At 42.5% G+C, this 23,919-nt stretch overlaps 2 protein-coding genes across 2 annotated transcripts; both read left to right on the forward strand.

Annotated features, from left to right (window-relative positions):
* The first annotated feature begins 4,612 nt into the window (after nt 1–4,612).
* LOC117584269 (protein enhancer of rudimentary-like) lies at nt 4,613–5,123 on the forward strand. The gene has a single exon (XM_034273081.1). The coding sequence runs from the start codon at nt 4,657–4,659 to the stop codon at nt 4,954–4,956; it is 300 nt and encodes a 99-aa protein (XP_034128972.1). The 5' UTR covers nt 4,613–4,656; the 3' UTR covers nt 4,957–5,123.
* Nucleotides 5,124–15,097: 9,974 nt separating this feature from the next.
* Nucleotides 15,098–17,083, forward strand: LOC117584097. The gene is made up of 2 exons (XM_034272845.1): nt 15,098–15,492; nt 15,558–17,083. The coding sequence occupies exons 1-2, from the start codon at nt 15,192–15,194 to the stop codon at nt 16,937–16,939; spliced, it is 1,683 nt and encodes a 560-aa protein (XP_034128736.1). The 5' UTR covers nt 15,098–15,191; the 3' UTR covers nt 16,940–17,083.
* Nucleotides 17,084–23,919: the final 6,836 nt, after the last annotated feature.

The following is a 23,919-nucleotide window of genomic DNA, read 5'->3' on the forward strand; positions in this document are numbered from 1 at the left end:
GACCTGGCTCATCAAGGAGTGGGAAGAGCAACAGTTATTGGAAAAATCCCTAATAGAAAGTGCTAAATGATGGGATGCAAACAGGAAAATCAATGTGTATAAATTAAGAATGAATGAAATCTCCAGTGCATACTGCCAAAACGGATTTCAAATGTAATTAAAACGTGTTTCAATATCCGACTCAATTAGGAAGATGGCTTGTGCCTCAGCTGGTGTCTAATTAGCTGCATGCTCAAGCCCAGCCGCTGTCCACAATCAGGTGGTATGCTAATTTCGTTGCCAAACAAGTATAAACATACACACAGACATACATATGTATGTGTGTATGCAAACACACACGGAGACTGCGGCTCAACTTGACCTCATCTAATTGAAAAGCCATTAAAAAGCTTTCAGCTTCTCATTATACATTTAAATATTTGCTGTTTTTATTTTTCGGTGTACGAGTACGCGACGTACCCCCTCTCTCACGATCCTTTGCAACATTGCTTGGTCCACGGTTAAGCCTGCCTGCCGCATGCTGCATCATACATATTCCAAGTTATTTTAATGCTTTTGCTCATTTTTAAAGTTCATAAAAAATATAATATTTTCAGGAAGCAAAAGTCCAAAGAGCACATATAGACTGGAAGATTATCCTCGAACGGGAAACATAATATTTATGCAAATTTCAAATAAAACTAAATTGTACCACCAGAACGATCGAGATATTTTTCTGCATTTGTATAGCCTTGTTGGATTCAAAGGTAAGTAACTATTTTCTGACCTTCCCCGATTGCAATATACCCGTTCAGTCTGCGGATACCATGCAAAACTTCGGCGCAGCTTCGCACAAACACATGTTTAACATGCATTTATTCTCAGGTAACTGCATTTGCCTTTTCCCATATTCAACAGCAGAGGGTGGGCGTCTTTTTGATGCATTGACTTCATCCATAAATTCATGAGTGAAACGCTGTAGGATGAAAGTCAAACAGCTGTCTTAAAATGCCAACTCTGATTCATAATTACCAGCGGTATATGTATACTTGCATAGCATGTCCTATACTGTCCCACCTGAAATTGTCAGACTTTAAACACGTTCATTGCAAATGAATATCCAATACACATCAGAATCCCCTACTGACAATTTGGAATCTACCTAGTGGTGGTGCGCTAACCGCTAATGCTATAAACTCCCGAAACAGATTGCGCAATTATGACAGGTAGCTTCAATGAGGGGACTTGCTGGGGCAACCGAGACAGAAATAGAGAGCGGGAGACAGGAGTCCCAAAGTGACGGAGATTCCGTTAAGATTGCCTGTCTGCTTCATGTGGCAGGGGTCAGCGAGGAAAGGCTTTAAGCCACTTAACGAGATGAAAGCGTCATCAAGTATGCAATGCGGAATGGAACGGGAGACTGGTCCCTCGAACGACACAGAACTAACGATTAAGGGTGGCGAATAGGGGCGGAATAGATGTGTCAGGTGTGAGGTGGGATTGGCACGCGGGGGATGTGGATGGCATGGCAAATGAAATATTAATAATTTTGTGCGGGGCTAAAGGCGAAACTAGACCAGAAATGGCTCGACAGGTGTCGTGCTTGGCTTACACAACAATAAACAAAGCAGAGGATACGATGCGATGGTTAGCGGAGAAGTAGATGGCTACCAAAGCGTCACCTCCTGCGTGCCTGAGACTTGGTGCCAGTGACTGTTTTTCCGGCTGCCCAATCTTTGGGGAAATTAGTTTAAAAGGTCAAGCCAGATGGAACAGGAGGAAGTGCAAAGAAATTAGCTGCGTAACTAACTTGTAAACTGATTATTTATGATGCCAATTGAGGAGAGATGCTCCTAACCCTCTCTCTCTCTCTCTCTCTCACGGACTCTCGGACAGCCAATTTTACCCACAAACAATTTTATTACACTTGCTCGGTGGAAAATAAAATTATAAATTGCACTAAAAATTAACAACTTCACCAACAATTCCACTTAAAATGTTTATTGCGCTCATTAATTTTTTGGTTGTTTTTTGGAGAGTTGTTGCCGGTTGTTTGGCTCTCGGTTGCTTTTTGGCCAATACAATAAAAATAGAAATGGCAGAGAGGAGCTCAAGACGAGTCGATGAGCAAGACTCAAGCGCAGCGGAGGTGGAACAAGTAGAAGCTCTGAAATTGCATTAAAGTTTCAAGAGCTTTAATTTGTGCAATTTTCTCATTCTCTTCTCACGTTTTACCACCGTCTCACTCCCGGCGACTGTGTCTGGGACCTGGCTTAATGAAAATTCCGAGCAGGCAAAATATAATTTATGCCTTCTATATGCTTTATTGAGTGCGATTTATACGGCACCAGGGCGACATCAGACAGAGTCAGCCAATTCACTTTGAACACAATGTGTACAGTGAGTTGGGAAAGTTTTGGGACAATGGAATCGAGAAAATTATGGTTTTAATTAATTTGTATAAAGTTCCATGAGAGGAAACTCATGGGAATGTCATCGAATGTATAAGAGCAAATCAAATGAAATGCACCTTCCAAAGAGAATTACTCATGAAATCAAAATCTTTCCCAATATTTGAATACTCTCTCGATATACTGTTTGTGTGCAATAACAAGGACATCATCAGTACAATGTTATTCCGTAAAATTAATATTAATATTAACAATGCCGCTGATGCGCATGATGTTCGTGGACGTAAATAAAAGCTACTTAAAGTTTTAATGCAGCGCATAAATAATATGTGTAAATAAGAGTACATATTTGCTTTCATTTGGCAGCCAGCGTTCAACAATGTTGAACAACACCCAGTCATTGCGAAATGGTGCTAACAAAGAGTCAACTGCACATTGGCTTTACTTGATTGAAGAAGTGAGATTAAATGGCCTGGTTTTCCAAAGTTTCATGCAGTGAATGAGGTTGACTTACTGAATAAATCAGTTGGCCTTTGAAATGCTCGTTCTACGACGAAGCAATGCAAAATTTCGACTGTCTCATTATTACAGATTATTAAAAACTGGATCCGAAAAGGTTAGTGGTAAAGGGAACACAAATTATGGGCCTGTATGATAACTCATAATTGCTGGTACATCCATAAACATTTATCAATTTTTCCAAGCGATTCTTTTCGGCGGCTTGGACACTTGCCGTGATTCATGGGAGAAACAATTTACGAAGGAATTCAAATGGAACCAGCTTTAAGCTCTATAAAAACACATCAAATTGAAACAGAGACATATGTGAGAGGCCTAAAACACGATGCGCCATTAGGCCCGGAAATGAAAATAGGAGGAAAAAACTAGAAACTAGAAATATCTACACGAGGAAGATGTATGTATGTACATATGTAAGTGTCTGTCTCTGTTCTTTGCCAACTGGCACTTTCTCCATTTACTGTCTCTTTCGTCAACTGTTTTGCAGTGTCTTTCTGCACTACTGTCTCTGTCTTTTTCTCCACGTTTCTGTTTCTATCTTTCCTACGCCTGTCCTTTTCGGTGTGTAAATTGGTGCTAAGGTGCAATTCAGGCAACAAGCCAAAGGGAAGCATTGCTGGAAATCGAGTGACACCTGCACGAGGACTTTTCAAGACAGAGAGAGGCGGAAGAGATGGTGTAAAAGAGCGAAAGAAAGCGATGTGGCAGTGCAAGTGAGAGGAAAGATTGAATTGAATGTTGAGTGGAAAACGGTTCAACGTAGTTGAAGTATTAGAGCTGCAGCTGAAGAGTGACTCACAGTTGAGCAAACCCATCAATGGATGTTTGAGGAACCAACAAAATACTATTTGGATGAATGAGAAAAGCACGAGAATAGAATGAATTGTATACCTACCGTTTCCATAAGTTTTCCTTCCTTCATATATTCAAGATCCGTGTCCCGTTCGTTTTCTGTCTGACCGGCCCGTTACATGGCACTGGAATCCCCGGGGACCACGGAGACAGCACGCTTGCTCGAAGGCTGATCATAAATGCAGACATTGCCATGGGTTTTGGCTTACACGCGGGGCAGGGCCGGAATACTTAGCTCTTCCAGATCTCGCTGCTCGAACATTGGCGCAATTTGTTGAAAATGTGCAACTAGCCGGAGATGTGGAACCGTGGAGCTGTGGTTTGTGTCTTGTGAGCGATGGCTGCGTTTAGTCTTTCTTATTCTAAGAGAAAACTCAGATGAAACATTCTAAACCAAATTTTGTCAGTCACAGTAAACGGTGGCAGCTTCCGCGCTAGCGATGAATGTTTGGGTAAAGTTTGTCGATACGATACAAATGGCAGAGTTGACGATACTTTCAATCCATAACTTCAATTTCAAACAGATGTGCACAGGTGATGCAGTGAAACATTAATTAAGCTAAACATTAATTTGTAACACAATTGTTGCACAGCCTAGTTATAATTATATATTCTGCAAGCTCTCCCGATGTAATTGAACTATCGTTGGGGCTGACACCTCTATCCGAGTACGCAACTGTCACCGCTATTGAACCAGCTGTTGCAAATAATTAAGACGAATAAGCAGAATTAGGTAAGTTTTCGGGCAAAAGCACACAAATTAAACGAGTCCTGAACTCACAATGTACAGACTGCGGCATCAGAGTTGTGCAGGTTAATTAACATAATGCCTCGAACTGCTTTTCTTGCAGAAAACACAACCCATAGGTGAAACCATAGAGGCCGGCAATCTAAGATGCCGCACACCATTTTACTTGTACAGCCGGGGCCATGCCCAGGGAGTCGCACTTTCTGCGACTACGAGAGCGTCAATGAGTGCATGGAGGGCGTGTGCAAGAGCTACGAGGACCATCTGAAAAAACTCTACCCCAACAAACGCACAATTAAATACGAGATCGGCCAGCTATTCGATTTCATCGATACAATGAAGGACATCTGCTGCTTGGTGTACCAGAAGACCACCCGAACATATGCCCCATTCAACAAGAAGTGGATAAAGTATAAGATTTATGTTATGCTCCGCAGTGAGTCATAAAGTGGCAGCCCTTAAAACGAACCGATGGGAATGTCACACAGATCAATGGATAAACAACGGTGAAGACAGCACGAATCACACACTCACAATAATGCCGTGTTGTCAATCAATCAAGTTCAGACATCACAATTCACATAACCACAATAAACCAAACCTTGTCAGTGAAGTGTATTAAGAACTAACAAAGTGTAGAAACGCACAACTGAATCCAAATTACGGCATTGCCTTTTGCTCCATGCAAATAAAAATATCTTAGACCTAAGTTGCAGCACCACCATTGGGAGGATCGATCTTTTAGCAAAATAATATATAAGAGCTGTAGTTAAATTCAAACAAATTATCTGAATATTTCTGATGCTAAAAATGTGTGATTTTCGAAAATAGCTTTCGGCATTCCAGCTGTAAATTTGTTTGGTTTTCCATTTTGGAAAAGCTTTTAAAATACCATACGCTGCAGAAGCGCCTTTAACTGCAAAACTTTTCCATTAAAATGCTCAATACAACAACAAAAATTATACTGAGAAAAAAAGAAGTCCAACAAAAAGTTGCAGGCTACGCCCACTGATGTTGAAAAGAAGGCGCACGCCCGAACTTTGGCGACCACCAGCAAATGCACTTCAAACTCATTTCATTTGGAAAATAAAAACCTGAGCCGAGACCTAGGATAAAAGACAACTGGAACCGAACCGAACTGAACCGAAAGCGCAGCTACAGCAGGCAGCCGGCGACGAGAGTGGAAAGCGGGAAAAGTTAGTTTGGGAAACTGCTTTTGTTGTTGTTGCCGTCAAGTGCGCGTGACTTTTTCGGGAGCTTCAACAAATTTCGGTTGAATAATTTAATTGTTGCCAAAAGGACAGAGGCACAGACAGAATTTGAGAGAGAGCGAGAGAGAGAGAGAGGTGGATGTGGCGTTGGGAATTCGAGTGGGTGAGGGTGAAAGGAAGACGAGAAAACCTTGACTTAAAGCAGCGACATTAGCCGAAATAAAAGAAGCAGAGGAAGCACTGAGGCTGTATGACATCTACTGACTTATGGAAAACCAGAGCATTTAGAGAGAGAGTTACAAGAATAAGTGATATTGATCTCAGTTTGATTTACTACTTGGTAAGAGAATATTCCTTTTTTCAGATGAAGTTACTTATTGTCAGCCTATGAGACTTGAGTCTATATCGAATATCGAAAATTACCATATGTACATATGTATATAGTGTGTATTGGGTACAGTGCCATACAGACAGAAAAAGCAGCAGCAACCGCAACTTTGTCTTCTCTCCTGCCTTCCCCTTCCTCATCCCCTTCTTCTTTTTCTTCATCTACATCTTGCCCCGTTGGTTCGCTTTTTCAAATAAGCGCAAATAAAATATGCAAAAAGGCGTAGCGAACTTTATGATATTTGACTTTGTGTAGAACGCTAAGGAAAAAAATGTGCAAAGTCCAAAAACAAAAATTCCAGTGGAAAAAAAACGAAGAAAACTTTTATTTTAAGTTCAAGTTAACTTTTTGGTTAGAATGCTGCGGGGTAGGGGCAAAAGTAGAGGCTGGCATGGTGGCAGGTGGGTGAGGCTGGGGGGAATCGAAAGGGAACATGGAGTTGGCAGGGATTGATGGTCAAGGTGTGGGATCGCTGATACCACTCAAAAAAGAATCATATTTGAAGGCGGATGCCTTTGTGCCATTTAATTGGAGCTTGAGTGGAGTTCATGTCTGCATTGAATAACGCAATAAAAGTGCTTTGGAGCACCTATAACTAATATACTCCATAGAACCCTGTAAACCGCTTGTACGTACATTTATCCAGCTATTCCTCACCTGTTTTTGTTTCATTCTTTCTTGCTGGTTACCATGTTTCTGGTCTTTTGGGCAGGATTTTCATTTTGGAGGCAAAAGAGCAAACGAAACGAAATAATTTATTTGCAAATCAAAGTTGGCAGCGCGTTGCGTATATTAACATTGTGCACTCCAAGTCTACACCATATAGTGGCAGAAAGGGGGGCAGGTGACGGGTAGGGAACCATGTTTTTGGCTAGGGTTTCCTAGTCGAAAATTTAATTTCCCAACTCTCTCGCTCTCGTACTGTGTTTTATTTATGATCTTGATATGCTTATTCGTACCTTTCTGCAAGTTTTCACAATTCGACTTGGAGTCATATTTCATATTTCTTTTCTTTTACTCGGCAAAAACTTGGCCAGCTTTTCATGCTGTGCAGGGAGGGGCAGGCAGGTGCGGGAGAGGAAGTGGGAGCCTGCTGGTTTTACCTTTTGCTACCTTTTAGCCAGGTTTCGCCTCGCTTCTCTGCTGCTCTCCAGCCTTTAACATATGACTTCCGTAATGTTTGCGTGCACAATGAATAACTTACTCCTATGTTATCCTTTTGTGCTCATGCTACTGCGTGTGTGTTTGTGTGTAAGGACAGAGTGGTTCCTTGGTTCCTTGGTTGGTTAGAGGAGCAGTACGACTACGAGTAGCAGTACATTCTACATAGATTCCTAGCCCCAGCTGCGCTTTAAGTCATAATTTTGCATGCAAGCAGCTGTCGCTGCTTAAAAATGTAAGCTCGGTTGCTCCTAGATTAAGTTTGCCCTGCCCCTTCAGTTCCACACTTGCCCCAGAGCCACTCCTCTCTGCCACTGTTCTACTTTCACTCCACTCTATCCTAGACAAACAATCTGAATACGTTTCCATCAGCAATGAAAGTCATGTCAAGTTTGTGCATATGGCCAGATTTAACCAAAAGAACTTGTGGTATCAAAAACATTTTCATCATGCGGTTTCAGTTGTTGGCGAAGACTGTAAGAAATTAGGTTGGAAAATAGTCAGACATTTAGTTGCGGCATCTGTTGCTGGTTTCTGCTTTTCACCTTTTACAAATTCATCTTTTTGAGACAAGCTTAAATAATTGATCAACATGAATCGATTCTGCTGCTGCACAATCAACAAAGACACACATCAAACGCTTTCCACACATGAATCTCAGCTCGTTAGCCATTGTTTTCCATTGTTTCAGTTGGAAATTTTCTGTTGTAATCAGCGAGTTTCGGCCCCAAATTACATTTATCAAAGCAGCAAAGCAACGACAGCGGCAACAGCAAAAGCGATAAACAAATTACGTTTCTTTTTGCAACTAATCAAAAGTAATCACTTTGCAATTTCGGCTCGGTTCGGCTCCCTCTCTCTCTGACAAAAAGACAAACAAAAAGTGGGCCCCCCTCCATCGAAGAAAAATTCCTGCCACAAGCAGGAGACGAGACCCTTCCCACGGGCTGGGGATCTGCTTCTGGCTTGGGGAAACTGGAAGTACCATCAACAGCTGCCATTTGCTGCTGGCATTCACATCAAGAACAACAAAAGTAACAGAGGAAAGGAAGGAATTTGAGACGAGTTTAAGATACCCTGGAACCATTGTCATCAAAAGAGTTTGATACAAATTGTGAACGAGTGTGAAGCGCACGAAACGATGCATCCGACTTGATGTTTAGTTGAAAGAAATTTTACTTTTGATACCTATTCGCGTCTGCATAAATTCTCAATGCCCGCTGCCAGGGTATAACAAAAGAGAAGACACTTTTCCGTCTATCCAGGAGACGGTGGGAAACCAGAGGGGAACATACGCGACAAAGTTCGACAAACAAAATCATGATAAATGAACCCAACCAACGGGCAAACAAACCAACACAGAGAAACTGAGAAAGCCGAGAAAACTGAGAAAGGGGAAAACTTTCTGGCGCCGTGTCTATGTATGGGTGTGTGTATGTGTTTTTAATTTGACAAAAGAGCGCAGGAAATTAACGGGAAAAAGGACAAGAAAAACACAACTCGCTGATTGAAAGGGGTTAAGCTTAGGCAGAGATAGGGAGAATTAGGGGAGAATAAATAGCTAGAAAGAGGAGCATGAAGCAAAAGTGGTGAGTGGAGGTCCTGATATTAGCTATGCAACATTTCTATTTGGAAAATAGCCTGCGGGCTAGACAAACTTTATACAGTGAGTGCCTTATGGTAGGATTGGTACTTGGTGCAGAGAATTTCTCATATTTACAGATGCATTTCATTAAATATTATACAATTATTCTTCTCGTTGATAAAAAGTCATCTGCTTCCCGTTCGCTCAATGAAGTTCTCCCTGCCTCTCCAAATACTGTTGGACAGCCGCTGGTTTGCTCAATCGACACAAATAATTCAACGAGTTATTACAAAAGCTAATTACAACTCTCTTCAGCGACCCTCGCAACCCACTAAGTAATTATGTTTCAGAATAACATTTAGGACGGGGAAAGGCATGCATAAATATTTCATACTGGTCTGCGCCAAAAACGATACATTTTCTGCCCCATTTCGCAGTGCGCATATATTTCCACACATTTTCAGTGTGCCTGAGGGGCAAACACCCCATATGCATGTGCATTAGAACAGTTATGGAGGGGTGCTGGTGGCGGTGGCGGTGGGGGTTGAAGGACACACACTGTGGGGCGGCACTCATGTCGCAGACACTGAAAGTGCATCGATTAGAGCGCCACTAAAATATTTCGCAAATTAACGACCTATGGCATGGGCTGGGCTGGGCCCGAAATGAATGCTAAAATTTGTCTTAATTTATGCAATGCAAAATCTAAAATAATGTACCACAATTCGATGATCAAGTAATCAAAAAGCGATGAGAATTTTATTGGTCAACTATAAACTATAATTGTTGCAGGATAAAATTGAATGGAAATCGAATGAAAATTATTTTGATTTTGATTTTGATTATATTTGGTAGCGTTTATTTATGGAAATAGAGTGAAAAACCAGGCCACACGATTGTTACATTTCCTGCCCAAAGCTTTCGCTTCTTTGCCTTCCCCACAGGTAAAGACCCTCGCCATCATAATTCAATAATTCCACCACCGTCATTAGGGCAACTTCAGCAACTGTCCATCAATTAGACATGAGCGGAATCGCCGTCTCGTCTGGCGCCGGAGCTTCAACGACTTTCTGACCCAAGTCAAGTCGAGCCAAATCGAATTGTGTCCGGAAGGTAGGGAAAGGAAGCAATGGGAATGGGAATGGGAATGGGAATGGAGGCGGTGACCGTGTGCTACCTTCAACTGTCTGTGTCCATTAATGATTGAAATGTATTCAATTGTTTGATTGACTGAATGAGTGAGGGAGGGCGTGAGAGAATGACTGACTGACTGAGTGGATGGATGGTACAATTCATGATTAATGACTCTCAGACATTTGATGATTTTTTGTTCCTTTCGGACTTTTGGACGTTCGGGTGGGAATTAAAAAATTATTTGGCCCAAAATTTGGTTCGGGCAAAGTGTAAAATGTGTGGATGTGTGTCGAGGAGCCCATCATTCATGGCTATCGTTATCGAATTATACAGCAATTACTTGCGGGAATCAACCCTGCCTTTTTCTCTGTCTGTCTCCCTCCGTGTTCCTGTCTGTCTGCTTAGCATTTGTCAATCATTAATCAAACAATTTATGTTAATTGAATTGACGTCGATTTATGGCAATTTTTCAATCAGATTTCAATTCTTTTTCCTTCTTCCCCGCTGTGCCCCTCCTCAGCTGACAGTTTCATATTGATTTTGCATACAAAATAAATCTCTCCCCCATGTCGCTGACGTTCACGATGACGATGATGATGATGATGATGGCTGGCTGTGACATTAAAATGTCCGCATTGCTCATCTATGGCATTCGCCGTAAACTCTATAAGCGCTTTAACTGCAGCTTCGTCAGTCTGTTTGCCTTTATGGACAGTGCGTTGCGTAACTGTAATGCAGGAAAGTAGCAATTTAATACATTTTATGGCTATTCACAAGAGCTCTAAATGGCGGGCAGCTTAAACTATTATACTAAGGGCAAACAGAGTAATTTAAGGGTTTAAACTAACACCAAAGAAAGGTATTCGATCCGAGTAATTATTAATAAAATTTAATAATTATGAGATTAATTTACTGCAGTAAAGATTGTAGTTCGACATTTGTTTTCATGAGAGGAATGATACACATTTTGGGCAAGAGTTTTCTGCCTAAACTCCTCCTACTAGAACCCATCAATCGATTGTCATTACAGTTAACGTCTAGTTTCCGGCTTCACTGTATATTATAACCGATATCAGCTCAGCAATTGACCCAGTTAACCACACAAACCCCACACACAGACACCCAAAGGGGTTGGGTCCAAAATTTAAGTTTACCCAAACGTAACGAGAGCTTGACACAAGGGAACCGAGCCAACTCCTTCAAACACACACATCACCCAGTGCGCCCATATTTGTTTAGCTTGATTACAGACCAAATGTGATTTAAGGCACGTTAAATACACACAGACACGCCCCCAGAAGAATCCTCCTTCCGTCTGCAATCAAGGCTTAGACAACAGCAATTTAAGGGCAGTCAGACGGACAGCGGACTCTAAGTGGAGTCGAGTCGTGTCCTGTGGTCAGCTTCAGTTCTAGTCAACGCTTGGGCCACCTCCCTCCCACTCCGATGACCACATAAAATATGCAATGGCACGACACACAGAGGCGCCACTGGCTGGCATTTAGGTCTCGTTTGATTTGGCTTTGAAAAAGTTACAACGGAAAATTATTCAACAGAAATAAATTCAATTAATAGACATTTGTTGAGGAGTTTCAAACCAAATGAAAGCCCATCGCTAGTCCTATCGAAACATAGCGAAATCCCCAACGAACGATTGATACACAATGGACACAAGGACAAAGGACACACGAATCAGAGTTGTATGCTCAGTAAGGAATCCTGTAGCTTAAGCATCCCCTCAGATTCGCAATCGCTTAGTGCTCAGTGCTCAGTGCTCAGTGCATGATGCAGCCCAGTGGAAATGCAGAATTTCAGGAATGCCGCAGAGAGTGAAGTGAAGTGGGAAGTGGGAACTGGGAGTTGTTTCTGTTGTTCTTGGTGTTGGATACATACCGCTGCCAGGAAGGCCGCTGTAACCACAGCCAAAACAAACCCCTGGAACAAACACCAACACACTATCCACCAGATACTATGTACCTCCACCCAGATGCCACCTCTACGAGTACGAGTACGACTCGTAGTGGGATCCCTGTTTGGTTGTCTCTCCCTGCGGTAGAGCAGGCAGGCCACACAGACAACTGATGCTGATGCCACCCAGTTAACTGGCTGTTACCTCTGCTGTTGCCTCTGTTTGCTGCACTTCTCTGAACGTAGAGTTTGTGGTCTCGTTTTGTAATTAAGTTGAAATTTCTTCCTCTAATCTCTCATCTCTCTCTCTGTGTCTCTCCCTTGCTTTCTCTAGTTGAATGACAAATAGTTATGGGTGAGAAACTTTAAGTGCTCTGGGCAGGGTACATTCATAAAAAAAAGATGAGCAAATCCTTTGATTTGTGTGCGTGCCGATCCCAAATTGCTTAATATCCCACCGCACGCACACTTGCGGCCACTTGACCCAATTTTTAATCACTTTCCAAGCACACATGCTAGCCCCTCTGTCCATTCTGTCCGCTGTTCTGGCATAAATTTCTGTCTTAAAAGTTGCCCCATAGCCCAGGCAAAAGTTTCGGCTGCACGTTTTAAGCTGCCCCCAGCAGAGCCAGAGTCCGAAACAAGCTTAAAAATCTACACGAAGCCAACGCGACACAAAGGTAAACGAGCCCCACAAATCGGATATTTGAGATGGGAGGACTTTCAAGTGGAAGTAATCGTCTCTGTTGTAATCCGAAGAGATCTTGCAATTAATGATTGTCATTCAATGGTATGCAAAGTATGCAGTCTTTCAGATTGCTCAGCCTTCATCTGTTTCGTAAGCCTAAATGAATATACTGCTCACAGAAACCACTCGGTGTTCCGTCCTTTTACTCTTAAAATGTGTCACTTTACCATCTCTAGTTCCATTTTGCATCTGTGCAATTTTCTAAGGTAATTTCTGTGTTACAAAATATTCTAAAAACACATTTGCCGAGACCAAAACAGGGGGAGTCGAGGCCAATTGTGTGATCCCTGTTCTGTTTCTGTTTCTGTTCTGTTTCTGTTTTGTTGTGTGGGCGTAAAAAGTTTTTAACAATAATAAGCAAATGCCCAAAAGCAGTCTCGCATGGAGTGGAGAGACTCTCCTCTCGCTGTGCTCCAGTGTTGGCTTCAATTGCCAACACTAAAAATCCAACCAAAAATATACAATATTCCTCTGTGGTGTGGTTGTTGTTCTGTGCAAATACGATTAAATATGGCAAAAGTTGTGCGTACACACACGTTGGCAATTTTATTTAGATTGCGAAAGGACCAAGAACAGAGTCACAAACTGAAACAGGAGCAATGACAACGACACATTGAGGTCGTGTCGTGGAGCCCTCAAAAATTGTATGAATATTCGTATGTGTGTGTGTGTGTGTAGGTTTAGTGCTAACAAGGCCAACACATGTTTTTGCGTGAGAATTTTGCCATGGCTGAAAGCACAGCAATTCTGTTAACAATTTTATTATTAAAATGATGTCAGTGTGTTTCAGTGTGCGGGGCGGAGCGGACCGGGCGGGAAGTTTGGTGTTGGCTCCTCCTGTGCCCAAAAATTGACCACAAATGCATTAGTGGCGGCCTCCTGCTGCGACTGCTGCTGATGCTCCCACTTTAACCTACTTTCCAAGTCGAATTATGCAACATTTCGAATGCCCTGCCTGCCGCCTGCATGGATAAATAAATGTGCGGAGGATGATAATCTCTCTCTCCATATGGTAATCCCCGGCTGACCTACAAGTTGTTGAGCTCTGCCTATGGAATATTGGACCTAATTGATATTTGTACGTACTTTTACATTTAGTGTGCTATTGTTTAGCTTTTCTCAAGTGCAAAATATTTTCAAAGGTTTAAGGTGGTAAATCCATTGCATCTCTGAGCTTCTTGATGGCATCGCTCGTGTAGTTTGAGCTTAAGTTGGATTAGAATTAAAGATGAATACTCAAAAGCCTTACAACAATCGTAACATTGAATCTTCACAGAAAGAAGCTTTTCTCTTGTAAGCAGCTCACTTATTTGTTGTTTGTACAAATGGTATGGATATCATTATCTTAGCATTAACATTTCTACTTCCATTGGCAAGAATTTAGCGCAGCGCTTGGAGCAGCGAAAGCGAACGTTTGCCCTAGTAAGTATTTTCGTTCTTGCAAGCTGATTGTGCCAGCAGCAACCGTTCCAACACAGCTCCTGAGCAGTTATTACATTTTACTTATTGCATTTTTCTGCTCTTTGCATTTTCGCTGGAGCTTGCAAAACGATACAGGACCAGCTGTAAAAGGGAAAGCGGAGACGGAGAGTGCACGCAGATGAAGGAATGGTGGAGAAAGGAAGGCATCAGTCAGCATGTGGCTCATATGACATGGTGCTGGGGCGCAGGGAGAATGGGAACCCGACAGCAGAGCAGAGCCAGAGCCAGAGCTCTGTGCTCACACTGCACTTGGCCATTGTTTGTTTGTTTTTACAGCTCTGATTGAGGTGAAATTGCATATTTCTGTGTGCTTCTTTCATTTCATTTCGCACAAAGCTCCACCATCTCGGGAGATCTCTCTTTCTCTCTCTCTCTCTCTCTCTACATCTCTCCCATGTCTCGCTCCTTTTCTCTCTATGTGTAGCTGTAATATTTTCAAACGTTTTATTGAATGTCGTTTACCGTTGGCATTTGCCTCTGCCTCTGCCTGTGCCACATACTTCGTCTGCTACCTCCCTTTTTGGACAAGACTTATTTCGTCGTCTTCTGACTGCTGGCCCTGCGCTGGCTTTGTGTTTATTGCGCGAATAAATGTCGAGAATGGAGTAATGTTCGTGGGAGCGATCAGCAATGCACAGACTTACAGTGCTATGCTCTGAACTTTAACGAGATAACAACGACAGGCCAAACTTTATTGAAACTAAACGGAGATTGAAGGCGTCATACATGACGGTACATGTGTAAGCTTTTTGGTGCATGGTCCACATTTGAATGTCTATAAAGCAGATTTAGTGGTGGATAAAACGTTGTATTAAATGGTGATTCTCAGAAGAAAATGTTTGGAGCTTGACAACCGTTCTATAAACTCTATAAACATTGCCAGGCACTGAATATCGTTTGGTTTTCTGTGGACAAAAACATGCCTTGTGGCTGTCAAAAATCTCATTGCCAAGTAGGCCTTGTCCAATAAGTTAGTGCCAAATAACCAACGTAGCCAACACGTAACATTCCGAAGCATCAAGCGGAAAATAAAATATAATATATAGCAAAGAAAAGAACATAAGCATGCAAAATTTAATTAAGAGCCCTGCTCTGCTTTCGATCCTTAAGTATCCGCCTGCGAATTTTCACATTCCCACAGAAGGCGTTGAAGAGCGGGATAATGCGGTGAAAAGTGACGGAAGCGGAGTGATTCCGCTTAATGCCAATGCTTGTGTCTTTGTGCCACGTTCTGCGGCAGACAAGGCAGATTCAGACGTGGATCATGAACAGCTAAAGCTGCATTTTGAGTCCAAGGATCCGAAGAAGCAGAAGACTCAGCTGGCATTTCCTTGGAATGGATTTCCGAAGCGACTAGATAAAGCTGGTGAGGAGGCATCATATCGCTTGTTTAGTTTTGTATGGTGAGGTGTACACTTGCATTTCGCCTAGGTAATCCCACTCACGTTACGTGGAAGATTGACGAGGATTACGCCTTCGAAGTTAAGTCAGTCGGCAAGCGAGTCAAAAGAGAGAATTCCTGCGCTGAGGAGAAACCTCTTAGAGCCGAAAAGGCAGCCACAACTGAAGCTGTTACTTCGGCTTCCGAAGAGCATGTTTTGGAGGCAAAGCGACTTGAACATGGTAGAAAAGTGGCCTTGGAGGCCCTCAAATTGGTGGAGCAGCGACGCGCGCGCGGATCATTCGTTGACACTTCCATAGAAGTGGCGGCTGGAGAGGTCATCCGACACATCTCGCGTTCGCCAGTGCGATTCTCTCCAGAGGAGAGGGTACGCGTGGATAAGTTGCGGGCGTCCAAGAAGGAGAGAATCGAAAGGGTTCTGAAAGAGATGGCTCAGAAAAAGAAGCCCATGCAGCTGAAGACCATACAGCAGAAACCCCAAAAGGAGAAACCATCCCAAGCGGTGTACCAAAACGATCCGAAGTTCGATCAAGTGACGAAGCTTGATAGTAACCAACTTCGAAAGGATATTCAACCTGCGATATTCAAACCTAAGACGCTCTACCATGCTCTACAACAGGAGAAGGTACAGCATCAGGTGACGCAAGAGAAGCTGATGAAACGGGATAGTTTCCAACCGGAGCTGTCTCAACAGCAGCAGCAGGAGAAGCCGCCACCTCAGAGGATGACTCAGAAGCGTTACTTTGGCCTTCAACGGGCCACCACGATCAATCCACAAATGGAGCCAGTGGTGCAGAAAGAGGTGAAAACTGAGCTTAAGCCCGAAGTGAAAAATGAGCTTAAGCCTGAAGTGAAAAGTGAGGTGAAGACTGAGGCGGTGGTCAGTGCGCCCGCCAGACGTTACATTCCCACAACAAAGGAGTGGGATGAAAAATGTCGTTTACGCCAATTGGAACGGTTTAAGACTGCCGACAAGGAGAATGTGAAGGCAAAATCGAATCTCAATACAGCTGTGACCTCCAACAAACCTGTTTTGTGGCGCGCTGACAGCAATCGACCCTTGACCGCATCCAACTCGGCCAAAAACTCGACAGAAATGATCAAATTTGGAAACCCGCAAGTAGCTGCAGTCATTCCACGCTACGTTCCACCCATTCCCAGAGCCGAACCAGCCGAAATGGCTCTGGCTCGACTGCTCCAGACCGAGAAGCGCCGTGGAAATCTAACCTATGCCCAGTCCTTGCTCAGTCGTCCGCCTCTACAGACCGAACCCTCGTCAAAGTGTTATCCGGTCTGCAACATAATCCGCTATACCGTCGAGGAGTTGCTGATGCTAGAGCCACAACCAGAACAAATGCAGCCGCCTAAACTGAATGGGACCTCTACAGGGTTGGAATGTTTCTTAAAATAATTGCGATCGAAATGTCACTTTGAAGGGAGTCCACTCAACAGCAGGACCTTCCTGCCGACACTGCTTGCACAATTTGTTTCGGTTTTGTTCTTAAATTAGCTAACATTTTATTGATTTTTCCTAATTTTCTTTTCATTTGCATTTGCATTTCGCATTTTCGTTGCTGGCGTTAGTTTGTGTTTGTATAAAATTAGGGAAAAATGCAACTGCTTATTCAATGTAGTAATAAAGACAATAGAAACTCTTAAAAAGCAAAGAAAGAAAAGTAAAAATGTTTGATTGGGAGAGAATCTATGAATAACACGATGCGCTTGGCTTGAATTTCTTTTAAGTACACTCTGCCGATGTTTTTCATTCCATGACTGCAACAGAAAATCCTTTCAAAACGAAAACTAAGACTGTTAATGAATTGTCGTATTTAACCCTGCAGGGAATAATTTGATTTCGCTTAAAGTGAAATTCTGTCATTTTATTCACTTTGAATGCACTTCCCCCTGTGCATACGCAAGTCCTGCATACCGGAGACTTCAGCAGCCGCAGACGGATGGAATGTATAAAATGTAACGATTGAGGCGGCAGACATGCCCACACCCGCACATCAAGTGGGAGGAGTGGATGGCTTTCAGAGAATGGGAGTGGGAGCATTGGCTGGCAGCACATAACTCAGTCGAGCGAATGGGAATGAAGGCAATGAATCCTGCCCGTGGGCTGCCAGCAATTAACGGCATAAATTTAAATATGCAATTAACGCAGCAGCTGGAAGCTGCGCAACAGAATAAAGCAACAAATAACAAAGGGGCAGAGACCAAGGCAGAGTGCATAAAAGAGAATCGAATCAGGGGGAGAGCGAGAGAGAGAGAGAGAAAAGGCAAGAACAGCGAACGAAAGGCATGAAAAGAGCAGCAGATCAACAGCAGATAAGTGATCAAAGCAGAGGGGGGGTGTCAAAACAAACCGAAAACTAGAAGCATGAGGGGAGCGGAAGGAGTGCAATGATCATTAGTGAGGCTGGAGAAACAAACAGCAGAGAGCAAACGAAAAATCACTAGCAATCAAAGTTTTACTTTGAGCAATTTATTTGATTAGATTAGGTTGAGGTACACAATATGCCTGCTGTCCCCTCCAGGCAATAGGTAGATTCTCATGCAGTGGAGTATGAACAAAGACAATACAATATACCCACAATAGGTACAACACGACTGCGGGGTAGCATAAGTGAAACAATGCTGGCGACAATAAAAGCCAAAGGTCATTTTAACACAAGCACACACCCCCACCCACACCAGACTCACACCGCACCCCGCCACACGCACACGCACACCGAACAGTGAAATGCATTTGATTGTTTGTGCGCTTTTTTTCATTCCACAATTTTTGTTGTTGTTGGAAAAACACAAAAAGCACAGACGAAAAAAAAACACAATTTTCCGCTTTATTTGCAGAAAGCTGGCCGACCTACAACAGGCCCGATGCCGTTTCCAGTGCCGGATCTGGTTCCGTTTCTGGTCATATGATATCCGAACTCCTCCCTACTGCAGTACGTACCCCTGTCGCTGGCCGGACGGCGGGAATCGTTGCCATAGCCACACATGTCAATATTTTTGCGCTTCAGCCTCGGCTACAAGGGCCGCAAGGGATTCGTCCTGCAAAATTTATATCCCGTGCAGCGTGCCAGAGTGGCAGCAGCCCTGGCAGTGGCCTGACTTTACTGATGTGTAAATTGCCAGCTGTTGTTGTTTAATGAAATTAAAACAAATTTTCAACGAAATGTAATATGCAGCTCGAGAGACCCTGCCACAGGAATAATATTAATACGATAGTATTCATCATTATGATATTACAATTATGCCACACGCACAGGGACAAAAGATGGCAAAATAGCGAATCTCAATTACAGTGAGAGAGAAAGAGACAGAGAAAGAGAGTCAAACGGAGTCAAAAGTCAATGCATCTGAAGTACAGCCATCCAGTCATCAAACGCGCTCATTAACAGCTGACTGCTGGCCGTTATCGCTGTCGTTGCTAGAGCCCTTGCCATTGCCTTTGTCGTTACCGTTAACCGTTGTCGTTGCCGTTGCCGTTGCCGTTGCCGTCACCGTTACCCTTGCGCTCAAAGCTCAAAGCCAAAGGCTCTTTCCGGTGCACAGCAGGCAAAGAACTTTTCATTTGACATTACTATGCTGTGCCGCTCTCTTTTGCAGTCCTTCCTTCTCTTTGTCCTTCTCTCTTCTCTCTTTTATTTTCTCAGCTTCTCTCCGACTGCCTTGCTCTACACACACACTTCCTTTCCATAATCATAACATGGCAATTTTATTCAATTTCCTGGCTTTTGTGTACGCAGGATCTAGAGCAGCGTTTCAGAAGCGAATCCAGGGGAATATACTTCAGGAGAATACTCTGCCACCAAGGGAATTAAATATATATTTAATTTAATTTAATTTATTGCAATATATAAATGGAAGAGTAAATTAATTCACAGATTATTATTGAAATTATAAAACCATTCATGAGAGCACCGAAATATTTCTCTCCTGCACCACGCATTTCGACATTTTTTGCATCTATAAAGAGAGTATTGCCGACAAAATTAAATCGCTTCACGAGTCAAAGCCATCAGTGGCACAATTTTTAGTTGTTTTTGTTTCAATGCCGATGCAATTTTTTGAGCCAAAAGAGCGGACCAAAGCAGAATCATGCGGGGGGAAGACCCATTTCTGTGTGGCCGGGGGATCGGGTCTTAAGCCAAGCCACTTTTGACTCGACCCGAAACCAGGAAACAGAGCCAGCCTTGGACCCTGCACCCTGGACACACACACACACACACACATACACGGGGAGTATAAGCTGATTAAAGACCGCAAGTTGCAACGAAGTGGGGCAGCAGCGGCATCTGCTCAATTGGCAAACACTTTGTCGCACTAATTAAGCCACTTATATGTAGGTGGTCTTCGGGCCGAGTTTTGCTTGTGGGTCTGGGTCTGGGTCCGCTTTTGGTTTTGGGCCATGGCTTCGTTTTAGTCGAGCGTGTCAGCCAGGCGTATGCGTAATAAATATTGAATGTGCAGCACCGGAAGATAAGCAGCAGGCAGGCGCAAAGGCAAAAGTTTTGCATTAAGTATTCCCTTTTTCGGGTGTCTGAGGACTGGGTCACTACGTGAGACTCGAGTTGCCGCTCAAGGAGAGACGTGACAAGGACCAAACATCCCACTGAATTGACTTAATTTTCGTTCTTCCGTTGCCGTGTGCAAAAGTGTAGATTGTAAAGTGCACAGGGGCGTTGCTTCGTCTTTACACTCTATAATTGCAATGGGTATTTGTTGATTGAGCGGGTGGGTCGTTTATTTTACTTGAAACTAACTAAAGTCTGGGGTAGAAAAACTCCATCAAAATGTTGGCCCTTCTCCGAATATGCATGTATACTGAAATAACTTTATAGCCTTGTCAGCTTCTATTTTTTGAGAGTAAAGAAAGGATGTTTGGGCGGTTAGGTGCAACAGAATATGGCCATGTTGTCACTGATTGTTGTGGCTGTTGCTTAGGTTGTTGGTTGGTTGTTATTGCTCGGCACGAGGCTGGGCGACGCCATTGCCATCGCCATCATTGACATCATTGTCGGCACCATCAACGTTGATGGCTTGTTAAATTGCCAGTTCCATGTTGTTGCTGGTGTTGCACGTGTTTGCCAGAGAGTGTATGTGGCACGTGTGATCCTCTCTCTCTCTCTCTCTGTGCAGGTATGCGTGTCTGGGTCTTGGCTCGCATACATTATGCACATTAGCGTACATTATGAACATGTTCTGTGACCCTTTCAAACGAACAGCACCATGAAAACATGAAAAATCAGTGGCCCCAACAACTGGACGACACCGAGCGACATTTCGTGACCTGATTGGCAAGCAGCCAACAAAAAAAGAAGAGCTGGAAATGATGTTTGCGCTTCTGAAATTAGTCGCCGCTGCTGCACCCACACACGCTTACTTTAAAGCAAGTTAATGGCTGGAAAACGGAGTAAATCATTTAAACACCTTGGCAGGGGTGTTGGCCTTCAGCATGATTAAGTGTTCAGGATATGTCAGAGGGAATTCATCCTTAAATACTATTGAATAACTCCCAGGGAATTAACTTTCTTCTATGTGCATTTTTCTGCCTCTTTTGAAACCTGAAATTGATCTAGTTGATCCATGTTGAGTTGCAATTATCCCTTATTAAGAGGCACGCCCGACTGCCAGTTGGAGCTGTCGTCAGTTTAAATGCTACTTAAATGCATTTAAATGCGGCCCCCCATTAAGCCCGCCAGTTTCCATTCAACCTCAAACTATTGTGTGGCCATAATTATCGCGCTGGAAATGGCGGCAATCCACCTTCAATCGATGGTGGAAAATGTGAACAGAAAAAGTAGCACACAACAATGAATGTTAATTGCAATGGAGAGTGAGAGAGTCTCGCTGTCACAGCCGTTGCTGGGAGTGATGCTGAAATTTACGCGCTCAAATTATGTTTAATAAATGTATTACAATAACAGCAACATTTTACCATTAAGTGAAGCCGCAAACAGTTAGTGCGAGAAAAATGGTAGTCGAGGGGTTTCCCATGTGCGGTTCGGAGCAATAAAAAGATCAGCCACTGACTGTCCCTGTCTCTGTCCCTGTCCATTCATGAGGCTTAAACAGAGGGAAGCCAACACGAGGCAGAAGTCATCAACAGCAAATGGAAATGAAATATTTTTTAATGAAGCATTGTCATATAAATTATCCCTTTCAGTCCCTGGAGAAAGAAAAGGGGAAGTCGAGAAGAGGATTAAACATTTAATTCCATCAATTACAGTGAACTGTTAATACGGATTTTAAGCGGAGTTACTTATATCTTAGTTCAAAGATTAAGAATTTACTGACGGAAAAAGTGAGCGTCAAATTTCGGAATTTCCACTATTCGGATTCAAAGCAGAGCAGTGTGTTGAAAACAAATACTTTTTCAGTGTTTTGTTTTTGAAGAGATATGCTTGCATCATTTCGAAATACATTCCATTTGATTTTGCAAAAAAATGCTCTCGTAATCCACCAATCAACATTTATTGACCTAAATTAATTTGGTTTTTTTTTTAATATATTTTCCATGTTCTATTGTCCCAACTGTAATCAGATTTCATTAATGCCCTGCATTGAGGGCTTGCGTTTCATTGGTTAGTCAAGTACTTTTCCGCATTAATAGCATTAAAAACTATTTGAGAGTAGCAAAAAAAATGAATGTCAATTATCCGAACAAGGCTAGCTGAAACCACCAAATCAGTGAAGCGATCCATAAAAAGTGGGATTAAAAACGGACAGTCAGGTTCACAATTGTATGACTGCTGCAGTTATGCCAAATGTCTGACTGAATTAATCGATGGCGTTTCTCACTTATTCATCGAAGAGCACACAGTGCAGGAATGCTCTTACACTTTCGCGACGCACAGTACTTCCGACTGAGTTCCGTCACTCACCTAACCTTAACCCCAGATGAGTGTTCAATTGGGTGTATTCAGTCAGGGAATCCAATCAAATGGCCGTAAACTGGAAATATCGGACTTCGAACTGGAACTGAAAGTGGCAGTGGACTCATTAAGTTGACTTTAAGCCGCATTAATCCTCTTGTTCAACTTTCATTACATTTACGCCTATCTGCATAATTGAAATGAATGTTTCAACGTTATTTGCTATTTAAAATGCCGATAAAAATATGCACAAGAAACTCACTGATATGTATGCGTAAATGCATACAAAATATTTATATAAAATAGCAGCGCAAATGTGCAATGACATATGAAAAACATATCATTAATTTTAAATAACCAAATTAAACAATTAATTGCCAAAGACGTGGCCTGCGACAGCAAATTTAATTTCACATTTCAATGCAAGTGCCCCCATGCCATGGATTCTGACACCCCCCCTTCCCCAATAATCACAATGCCAATAACGACCCGACCTCAACCTTAAATTTGGTCCCCACTCGACCATCATAAGTAATTAAAAATTAAATAACTATCAGCCGGGCCGGTACACGACAGGCAGGACTGAATAAGCAAACACACCATAGCCCATAATTGAACAAAAGAATTATGTTTGCTGGTGAAATAAATAAAATGCAAGGACATGGTATTGGGCACAAAAGACCAAGCATTAAATACCCTTCAGATATATAGCATTGACTTTCTACATATTTTTGACATCTATTTGAGGTCAGATTAAACTTAGCCTTGATGGTATGTCCACTAAAAATCAACGAGCCTTTGCATTACAGACTTATTTATGAAATCAAAACACCCTGTGAAAGCGTGTAATAACATACAAATTACGCATACGTCTCCTGCAACGAAAGCAAAAGTGAACAAAGCAGAAAAACAAAACAAACAGCAAAACAAAATGGAATGTAGATGAGAAAAAAAGAATACAGAATTCTGTCGACAGGCAGACAAACAAATAAAATTCATTAACATCCTTCTAATTACACCAGACAATGACAGCCAACGGACAGTCGAGCGGACAACGGACACTGGAAGAGGGAGACCTTTGTATCTGCGTGTGTATTTTGCATACAAATTGCCAAATAAATGAGCCCCCAAATGCGAAACCGCAGTAAATAAAGCAAATAAAAATGTATAAGCCCTCAGACAAAAATAAAACCAGAAAAGTATAAAATATCTTCTTTTTTTTTTGTAGGACCAATTAATAATGGATTGCGGTGGAAATTTGAAGGCTAAGCGAATATATGAAGGGTTGAAGCTTTAAGGCAATTTCGGGTAAAGGTTAATTGGCAAATGAGTCATACGAAACAATTGGAAGTATCATTGATGAAAGGTTCCGCGTAAGAATTTAAAGGTCGAGGTAATTAGCGTTAAAGGTTATTTTTTTTATTGTGAAAGGTCATTGACAAAAGTTTTAGAATTTCTTCAGCAATAATTTCAGAAGTGTTTCCTGTTGCTGGTTTCATACCGAATCGAA

Source organism: Drosophila guanche, unplaced genomic scaffold (genome assembly GCF_900245975.1).
Source record: "Drosophila guanche unplaced genomic scaffold, DGUA_6, whole genome shotgun sequence".
NCBI lineage: Eukaryota > Metazoa > Arthropoda > Insecta > Diptera > Drosophilidae > Drosophila > Drosophila guanche.